The sequence below is a fragment of the Alosa sapidissima genome, chromosome 23 (genome assembly GCF_018492685.1).
Source record: "Alosa sapidissima isolate fAloSap1 chromosome 23, fAloSap1.pri, whole genome shotgun sequence".
Lineage (NCBI taxonomy): Eukaryota > Metazoa > Chordata > Actinopteri > Clupeiformes > Clupeidae > Alosa > Alosa sapidissima.
The window spans coordinates 17,113,648-17,123,647 of record NC_055979.1 but is presented as its reverse complement, the minus strand read 5'-3'; the positions used below and the strand labels follow the sequence as shown (position 1 = coordinate 17,123,647).

The following is a 10,000-nucleotide window of genomic DNA, read 5'->3' as shown; positions in this document are numbered from 1 at the left end:
TGTGTGTGTGTGTGTGTGTGTGTGTGTGTGCGTGTCTGTACCTCGTAGAAGCCGCGGACCAGGCTCTCCGTCTGCTGCACCACTCCTCTCTCGATGCGCCACTTCACCATGCGCTCTATGTACTCCTTCTTGTTCTTCTCACACACAGGGATGTTCGCGCCGCCCGGCTTCAACTCACGCTCAGTGATCTACACACACGCGCGCACACACGCACACACGCACACACACACACACACACACGATGCAGCAGATCGTTCACTGAACAGCCCTTTTTGATATCACTTTCCTGAAAGCACCACTGTTCCAAAAGAGCGATCATTTGAATCCTTTTCAATCGGATACAACTCTCCCAGAGGCACTACTTTCCTTAACTAGATGTACCACAAAGCGGTACAAAAATATGAATGCCGCCCAGTCAGGCACATTTTTTCCGCAAAAATAAGTCACGCTTGTCAAATTGTGTTCATTTCCTACTTTGTTCCTGATATTAATACAACACCTAATTTTTTGCTTTTTAATTTTTAACTAGGTGGCGCTATACATGAATTGAGTGGTAATAGGATGGGTTGACAGGGCCCCTTAAGACCAACATACACAAAAACGGTGGTCCTCCTAGGCCCTACGGTTCTCGAGATATTCACAGAAACCTGTGTCCGCCCTACCCTCCTTTCGGGGGTCCAGTCCAACGGGGGGGCTACAGATCAAAATGAAAAACAATGGTCCCATGCTATCCTTGTGGGGCTACATGCCCACCAATTTTCGTGCACCCTGGTCTTTCAGTGTCCCGGGAATCCTTGACGGAAAATTGGCCATGCGAAAAAAAAAAAAAAACCTGACTAAACCTATATGACCGCCGCTTCGCTGAGCGTCGGTCATAATGATCAATCATTAGAAACTTTTTCAGACAGGTAAGCAAAATCAGATGTACGCTTCCCTCAAAAAAAAAAAAAGCCCGGCGCATACCTGGCCAAAGACTTCCTCGTTGACAGTGAAGGTGAGGTCCAGAATATCCTCGATGTCGTTATCCTTCATCCACTGCAGACTCTGGTGGAACTCCTCGTCCAGGTACTCCAGATCACTCAAATCACAAGGGCTAGAGAGAGTGCAAGACAGGCGAGGAGAGGCGAGGAGAGGAGAGGAGAGAGGAGAGGAGAGATGAGAGGAGATGAGATGAGAGGAGAGGAGCAGAGCGGTGAAGGGATGAGAGGAATTAAAATGAGAGTGGATGGGGAAGAGCATACAAGGTAAAGGAAGTAGTGATCGCAGCGTGTGAGATGTGGGAGAGGAGAGAGAGGACAAGCGAGGACAGAGGAGTGAAAATAGAGGATTGAAAAAAGGAAGACGGAGGATAACAAGAACAGAAGCCGGGGGAGGGGACTTCAGTCAGATCATGAAAGGCCTTTATCAGATCCAATGCATTACCCTTGTTTCCATTTATTCATTTCGACTGGGCTGACAGTGCTAGTGTCTTTGGGTGAGGTGCGGACAGTCGTGGTTCCTTAGAGGGGACTTACATGCGCAGGAGCCCCTTGTAGAAGGGCCGTGTGAAAAAGGCGTCCAGCAGGTACTGATGGATCAAAGCCAGGCCCAGGATTCGCCCACTAAACCGGAACCTGAAAGGGTACCACAGAAAAAAGAATAAGCCATAATTGACCGAAGCTGTAGCATCAAGGCTTCCATTATAAGGCAGACATTCTAAATTTGGCAACCAAACTCTCTGGCACAACAAACAAATTGTTGAACGTTCCCAGATAACCAGTCTGTTTCAAACTAAATCAATGTTAAGTAATGAAAAAAAAAAAAAAAAACTTAAATTATGCACAAATTCTACAGTAACTATTCTCTTGTTGATTTGACATAAGAGTGAGAAACAAGTAGTGGTACAGCACAGAACCACTCCAGCATGGCAGCTCTTCCTCACCATTCATGATGGTTATCCACAAAGGCGGACATGGGGCTTATCTGCACGGTGTAGGTGTCGTTGGCCGAGTATTCAAACAGTCCGTAGTACGGATTAAACAGCTCACGGGACACCAGGAAGAAGAACTCTCTCGATGGGCCGCTGTAGTCCAACCTGCATTCGACAAACAGAAGCAGACAGACACAAGCAACACAAGCAGAGAGACCGTCAAAGGCGTGTGGGAGCTGTCAGGCTTTGTGAACCAACACAATAGTGTGATTTCTCTCTGACACATGACAAAGATCTTACAAAGATGAGAGACAGCCCAGTGTGGTGACAAAGAGACACTACATCACATCTCTACAGAGATTAAAACATCTCAGACTCACGCAAACAGTGGGTGTGGGAGGCAAAAAAACAAACCCTTGGCAAAGTATGATGTTTGCAAATGTGTCCAATTTAAACAAGCACTCAAAATCCGATCCACATATAACAGCCAAATGTACAAAAAAAAGAAAAGTGATCACAAAGACCTGTGCTAAGATGTGAAATACAGTCTTAGGATAGAGGCTCCTTACTGGAATGAAGGAAATAAAGAACAGCGAACAGGAAACAGTTTTACTCACCCCTCCTCACCCACAAAACTGACATAGAGCTTGCTCCTCTGCAGGTCCTTACGGGAGTAGCACATGATCTGGTTGAAGGCGTCTTCCAAAAGATGGTCCCTGCGTATGATCAACCTTATGGACAACGACAGATGAAATGGTCAGTTTCATGAACGCTGGGTATAAGTGTGCGTGAGCTTGTGTGACAGTGTGTCTGCATGTCTGCATGCAGGCGCAAGATAGTGACTGAGTATTTGAGTGAGTGTGTATATTGTATTTGAGTACATTTGGGTTTGTTTGTAAGGGCCCCTTTATATTGTGTTGGAACTCAAGCACGGGTGTGTGCTTGTGTACATTCTATGTCAGATATTTGAGAGGGACAGACAGAGGCTGTGTGTGTGTGTTTGTGTGTGTGTGTGTGTGTGTGTGTGTGTGTGTGTGTGTGTGTGTGTGTCAAGGTATGCAGCCACAACACTCACTTAACCTTTCCCGGCCCCTGTCCATAACCTTTCGTCTCTAACTTGCGATAGAAATTCCTCAGCTTGGCCTCGAAATCCCGTTTGTATGGAGCTGGGGCTCGCGCGTTCGCTCGTTGTGTGCCTGGAGGGAGAGAAAGAGGAAGAGAAAGAGTCAGAGAGAAAAATGGGAGAAAGAATAGAAAAGAGAGAGAGAGAAAGAGAGAGAGAGAGTGATGAATGACTTCATTACCAGGTATAGGTGAGAAGCTACAATATACGGCACCTTTCACCTGACACAAAAAGCTGCATTTATTACAGAGCTGAGCGCTAGCCTCAACCTAAAAACACACCACTAAAAATAAACAAATCAACACGCAAGTAGCACTCGCATCTACAAACAAGCATTTTAAAAACAGTTTTTTTTTTTTTGTCAACCTTTTGCCTGGCAGGGTTGTTTTTTAAAGAGCTCGCGGGGATTAAAAAAAAAACACACATTTTTTTGTGAGGGGTGTGTGGAGACACATCCCTCGCACCCAGCACACACTCTGTCACACGCGGGCGCTCCTGGCGGACTTGTGAAAATCTAGCTGCTGATTTGACAAGTGAGACAGCCAAACCCAGGGATTATCCCAAATCCCAGAGCTCCCTCTTACCCCTCGTTTACACCCCCCCCCCCCCCCCACCACCAACCACCCCAACCGCCCAAAAAAGCTAAATCCCAAACAAGGATTTGCCACACACACCACACCACCCCAACTACCCCCCAACCAATAAAAAAACAAGGAGTTATCCAAATAGAGCATCGGCCTCGCACCCAAACATGCTCTCCATGTGTGGTCTGCTGCCAAGCATGGGTCGTGAAAGTCAAACACACGGGTGTGTGTGTGTGTGTGTGTGTGTGTGTGTGAGGCTTATGACTTAGTCTCCTCTACTCTATTTCGGAGGAGATTGTTAGGCTTGCTCGGGGATGGATGGCGCGCCCTGCGCCACTCGTTCACCCCGCGCCGACTCTGACACAAAGCCACGTCAATCCCGTTTCCCGCTTGTCGGCGGGCAAATCAGTCGGCGGCAGCCGATCGCTGTTAGGGGGGGGTGGGGGATTGCGACTGGTACAGAGCGTTCTAAAGGTTCAGCAGTGAACACGGCAGCGTAAACGCTTGTGAGTATTAGATCCGGGTGCAGTGTTTACTGCCTGTGTAGTCTGTAGACTGGCAGACGTAGTGGAATACCGTGGAGCTGTCATGGGGATAATGAGAAGACTGACAGCTGGAGGAGAAGCTCAGTGCAGTGGTGTTTGTGAGTGAGTGTGTGTGTGTGTGTGTGTGTGTGTGTGTGTGTGTGTGTGGTGCTTTCTCGACTGCCACAGCTGTGGTGCCCTACTGTGCCCTACTGATTCTGCCTAGTTGTAGGATTTGTACTACAGATTATCCCTTAAAAGAACCCCCTAAAGATTCCATTATGAAACCCCCCCACGACACACACACACACACACACACACTCCCTCCAAATTCTAAGGTGATTTTCATTTGGTTTATCAGTGGTGCAGAACCGTCTTTTCAAAGAAAGGGCTTGGAAGTGTGACGAATCTCTTTCTCTATTTTCTTTAGAGCTGTCAGCACAAGCCTTTAAGAAGCTGTTTGTCTTCAGCTGCCGTCAGACTCCGTGCAACTCCACACCCTCCATCAGCGAAGAGCGTCCACTCGCTTGACGGACAGTGCTTGTGACTCTTCAGCACAGAGTTCATGTCAGTGAGCAATATCTGATGCCTTTACCCATGCAGAGTCTGACAGATCTTTTAAAATGCAAGAAACGGTCTGTCTCTCTACGGATCTCACCAGGAGAGTTTTGGGGGGAGGACACCGGCGAGCCTCGCGGTGATTGGCAGTAGCTGGGGTGCAGTAAGGCATGGGGCGGCACGTACGACATCACTTCCTCTTCAAACAGACTGCGGGGGAGACAGAGGAGAGAGAGGTCTGAATCGCCAAACACAAAAGTAGAATACACAGAATAATAACCGCTAGCACAGCGCCAGGCATGGATTTCACTCAGTAGCACGCAGGAGCTAACAGTCTGAAACACAAACTCATCCCAACTCGCTGTCAGACATCAAAACAATGACACACACACACACACACTTTCCTCTGCTCAGACACACAAACTCTCTCTCTCACTCACACACTCTCTCTCTCTCACACACACACACACACTCAGGCAGACCTTAGCAGAATGACGAGGTCAGCATCACTGGAAAGACGAGCCAGGCCAGACGCTCCTTCATTACGGATGAACTGCACCTTCTCCCTGTGGTAGACACACACACACACACACACACACACACACACACACACACACACACACACACACACACACACACACACACACACAATCAGAATAGCAGCAGGGGCAAATGCATTCTCAAATCCAAATCCATCATCCCTATCATGTCTAGTCAGTGTTGTGGCAGCGCTGCAGCCATTACCCTCTGCCCCAAAATGTCAACCATGACTATTTCAGTAAGCTGTCCAAGTTAATAGACGTAACTCCAGATACCTTATGAACTGAACAGGGAGTAGTTAGCGATTCTGTTAGCGGCTATGATTAACATTACATAAACTGTGTAGTCAGAAAAAAATATGTGTCAGGCATAATTTAGCATGTCAGTATAGTGACATTGGTGATATGACTGACAGTACAGCTTAAGTAAACCTGTCAATTATAACTATCCATCATTTTTTTGTCATGTGTGAGTGACTATTCGACTCTGTCAAACCTGATATGATTATATCTATAGCTATGTGCTGTGTCGGTGCCAGGGGGCTGTCTCAGTGACTGTGTGCTGTGTCAGAGGCGGTCTTTAAGAGAAGTTCTACGTTTCCGTGACTACTGGGATAAGGGCTATATATATATGTCCTCACCTGAGCGAGTGATTTCTGATGAGCTCCGGCTGTCTCTCCTGCAGGATATCGAAGATGTTGGGTTGCCGTAGAAACGCTACAATCTTGTCGTTGTAGGCTGAGGTGTGAGAAGCAAGGGGGGCGGGGTGTGAAAGAGAGATGAGAAACAAGAGAGAAACAGTGGTGCAAATGATAGCGAGAGAAAAGTGTTTGTAAGACTCGTTCGTTCTGATCATCAACACAAATGTTGAACGCGCTATTGAGCGCTTTAGCAATGATTCACAAATGCAGGGACATTTTCTGCAATAACATGTATGTGACCAAAGTGCCAATGAAACACCCAAACCGGATGCGATGACTGCTCTTAGCTGATATTAAGTTGGTGCGGCAATGAATAATGATGATCTCTTTGAGAGGATAACACGTTTACAGATTGCCACATTAACTAAAATAGCTTCCACCCATTGAACCTGGCGTAGCAATAAAACTCCTAAAAGCAAAAAATAGCATGGTATCAAAAGCCCGACTCCAGGACAAACACACATTTCAGCACTCACTGGAACGTCAAGATCAACTAGACAAATACACATGCTGTGATTAACCAAAGTATTGCCTGCAGTACAGCTGTATGCGTAGCAGTGAACAGAACACATACCTGTGGGCACTACGTCCTGGCATTGGTTTCGGTTGTTGAAAGTGTTGGAGGGCCGAGGAAGAACTGGGGGTCCACCATGCCGTGGGTCATCTCCCACCTAACATGCATGTGTGCGCACACACACACACACACACACACACACACACACACACACACACACACACAGGTTGAAGGAAGGAAATGCAGTGCACACTCAACCCATTCTGATTTGTATAAGAAGCACAATGAAAAAGACAGAACAGAACCACTGATGTGTGTCCATACAGTGTCAACATCACATTTGGTGGTCATTCAATGGTGAAGGGCATCAGAAAGCCTGTTTGACTACTCTGAGGAAGATGTAGGCCATTTCTTTGTGATGCAGAATGCATTTGCGATTTCTCCCTGCCATAATTGCTTTGACAGTAATTACTCAACGCATGCCAACCGTGACCAGTTAAAAGGCAAATTAACTACGCATTTATAAACAGCTGTGAATGCACCGCGGATGATAACTCATTCCATTTACACATCATTATGTGAGCCGAGAATCCTCAAAACCTCGCGGAGTGTGAATAAGTGATCGCTTACATAACGAGGCATTAGCAATTTAAAAAATGGACCATCGTTAAACATTTCTACAAGGCCACCTAACCCACATTCACAGCTAGTGGAAAGTTACCAGGGAGAGAGATGGAGGGAGGGAGAGAGGGAGAGTGTTTTCGTTCTAAATAACTATTTGTACATTAGCATTCCCTCTCCAGGAAGACTTTCAGGGGGATTTGGAGATTAGGAGGGCGGTGCTCAAATGCGATGCGCGTTCACACACTCACCGTGAGAAAAATGGATAAAAGAGCCTCCGGGGGGGGAAAGAGCACGCAAAACCAACGGAATTAATCAGCCGATCTGAAAGAGCCGCGCAAGCGTGTGCTCTGCCTTTCAATAGATAACCAGCACCTCTGTCACACACGTACAACTGAACCCGCACAGGGAGAAACGAAGGCCACCGGATGCATTAGCGAGAACCAGAGTGAATACGCTCGCTTCCCGTCAGGAGGCCTGTTTGAATTCAATTACGGGATTCTTTCATTCGTCGCAGTGTTGCAAATGCATTATTCAGTATGGATAATGGCAGCTGTAACGAGGATGGTTGGTGGCGTGTAGTAAATAAATGTTGTTCATGTTTCACAGGTGATATCTCTGATGTTACAGACATGCCAGCTTTCCCAACATTTATTTCCCTTTATTTTCAATTCCAGCTACCAGTCCTGCACAAACTGAAGGATGTTCCCATCTGACGTCGGAGTCGACTCATTCCCAAACCTCTGTGTCGGGCGGACCAAGCGCCGATTGGCCATCTTGGCTGTGCGTGCGTGAGTGGTGTGAGGTGGACGGGGTGGGGGGTCGGGGGTGAGGCTCACCATGCGTCGGGTGCTCACCTCCCCGGCGCTGTGACTACGCTGGCGGCTCAGATGCTGGCGGTGGGCCAGCAGGCTACTGGGCCGGGCGCTCTGCAGGGGCAGCCGGGGGTCAATGAAGGTGGTGGAGCGGCAGTTATGGTCCACAAAGAAAGGCTGGGGGAAACAAAAGGCTGATCAAACGCCGATCAAACATTAACAGCAACGAGTTATTGGATGATTTATACATGCATTTTCCCACAAACATGGTCTTAAAAGTAAGATAAGAGGTGTTAAAGCTGGTAATTATTAACCCAACTATTAGTGGATACATAAAAGTCCCTGTGTGAAAAGTTCTAATGGCAGTGCCTACAGCCAACAATGCTTGGCAACAAATACTGTATTATGAACAAAGGCTTTTTTTCTGCGGTTTCCAATGTACAAAAATGTAAATAGGCACAACTGAAAAAGAAAACAAGCCTGTAAATCCACAGAGAAGTACAGTAAAATGAATACAGACACACATATAAGAATTCTGTGCACGTCTTCAAGTCCATTTCGTTTAGCAATTTTTATGGACACTAAACCTATCACAAGGATCGTGCATCACAAAAATAGTCAGAGGACAAAACAGAGGACAAGATCATTAAACAGACAGAGAGAGAGAGAGAAAGGGAGGCAGAGTTGGAGAAAGAACAAGAGAGATAGAGAGAACCAGGGAGAGCAATAGATCAAGCCAGGCAGCTGGAGAGGAGAGGAGAGAAAGTGAGCGAAACCAGGGCAAGACAAAACAAAGACAAAACTGAAAAGACGGCACTTGAGATCGTGCCAGCGCCACAGACCGAGGAGGAAAAATAACATGGCCGTAAGGAAGAGGTAGACAGAGAGAGTACGTGGATACAGATTTCCCCACTTGAAAGGTTGTCTCTCTCTTGGGGGCGCCTCGGTGAGTGCACAACGCAAAAAAAGATCACTAGCTCATCATCACAGCGAACCCTAATGTGTTCCAGATGAGGCGCCTCCTGGCTTAATTGGCCATTGATACAAATGCCTGTAGAGGTGACAGTAAGTGAGTGGGAATATGGGGTTTGGACACCCTGCTCATTGGTCAGGACACCTTAGTCAGAAATACACATAGAGCATAGAGTGGAGTTGTATGAAAACATGATAGCCCGCATTCAACAAACTCAACAAACAGATAGGGGAACATGGATGAGACACATTGAAACATACAGGACGTCAACAGACATAGGACAAAATATTCTATACTTGATCCCCATTTAATTCATTTACTTGGTGTGTGAAAGGTTACGGAGCCTGGGAAGTGTCATTGCAAAATATTTTTTTGTGTGTGTCAAGAGAATGGGCACTCGTTTTACTAAATCATGCTCTCATTTTACTAGATCATGTGATCATTTTAGTAAAATGTACGCTCGTTTTACTAAATTGTGCACTCATTGTACTAAATAGTGTATTGTTATTCTGAATTAAAGCATGAACACAATATAGTCAAACGAATGCACAATTTAGTGAAATGAGCACACAATCCAATAAAATGAAAGCATGATTTAGTAAAACAAGTGCACAATTTAGTAAAATGAGCATACAATTTAGTAAAACGAGCACACATCGACACAGACAAACTGACTTGAGAAAGATTTACATGTATTCTTTTAGCAGAGTGAGCCAAGGAGAAAGAGAGTGAGAGAAAATTATGTTAAGAGGAGGTAACATAGATAGATAGATAGATAGATAGATACTGTAGATAGATACTGTAGATATAGATACTTTACTGATCCCCAAGGGGAAAATTCAAGAAATGACAGAAAAACAAAAAAGAAAGAATGAAAGAAAGACAGAACACATGAAAGAGAGATGAAATGACAGAGAATGTGACAGGGACAGAGAGAGAAGGGAGAGAGAGATCATCCACCTTTCCAGTGTGGTCATGCTTCATCTCCCAGCCACGGGGAAGCTCCAGCTGTTTGTTGGCAAACAGGTTGAGGAAGGTGACCAGGTCACGGTTGTGCTGGTAGCGCTCAAAGTTGTGTGCGTCCCGACGCACCTTACTGATCATGTGCTTCAGGCAGGTGTTACTTGTAAACAGGCGGT

General features: G+C 46.2%; 1 protein-coding gene across 1 annotated transcript in view; it reads right to left on the bottom strand.

The window, feature by feature from the left end:
- hecw2b (HECT, C2 and WW domain containing E3 ubiquitin protein ligase 2b) overlaps nt 1–10,000 on the bottom strand; it is a 48,307-nt gene that overhangs the window by 3,999 nt on the left and 34,308 nt on the right. Inside the window, exons 19-30 of the mRNA XM_042081641.1 lie at nt 9,822–10,000; nt 7,913–8,065; nt 6,513–6,609; nt 5,879–5,975; nt 5,181–5,264; nt 4,799–4,908; nt 2,985–3,105; nt 2,527–2,640; nt 1,922–2,074; nt 1,515–1,613; nt 964–1,093; nt 42–188 (exon numbers count right to left, since the gene is read on the bottom strand). The exon at nt 9,822–10,000 is cut by the window's right edge and continues 7 nt beyond it. Of these exons, the coding sequence (XP_041937575.1) occupies nt 42–188; nt 964–1,093; nt 1,515–1,613; nt 1,922–2,074; nt 2,527–2,640; nt 2,985–3,105; nt 4,799–4,908; nt 5,181–5,264; nt 5,879–5,975; nt 6,513–6,609; nt 7,913–8,065; nt 9,822–10,000 (1,484 nt within the window). The remainder of the gene's footprint in view (nt 1–41; nt 189–963; nt 1,094–1,514; nt 1,614–1,921; nt 2,075–2,526; nt 2,641–2,984; nt 3,106–4,798; nt 4,909–5,180; nt 5,265–5,878; nt 5,976–6,512; nt 6,610–7,912; nt 8,066–9,821) is intronic.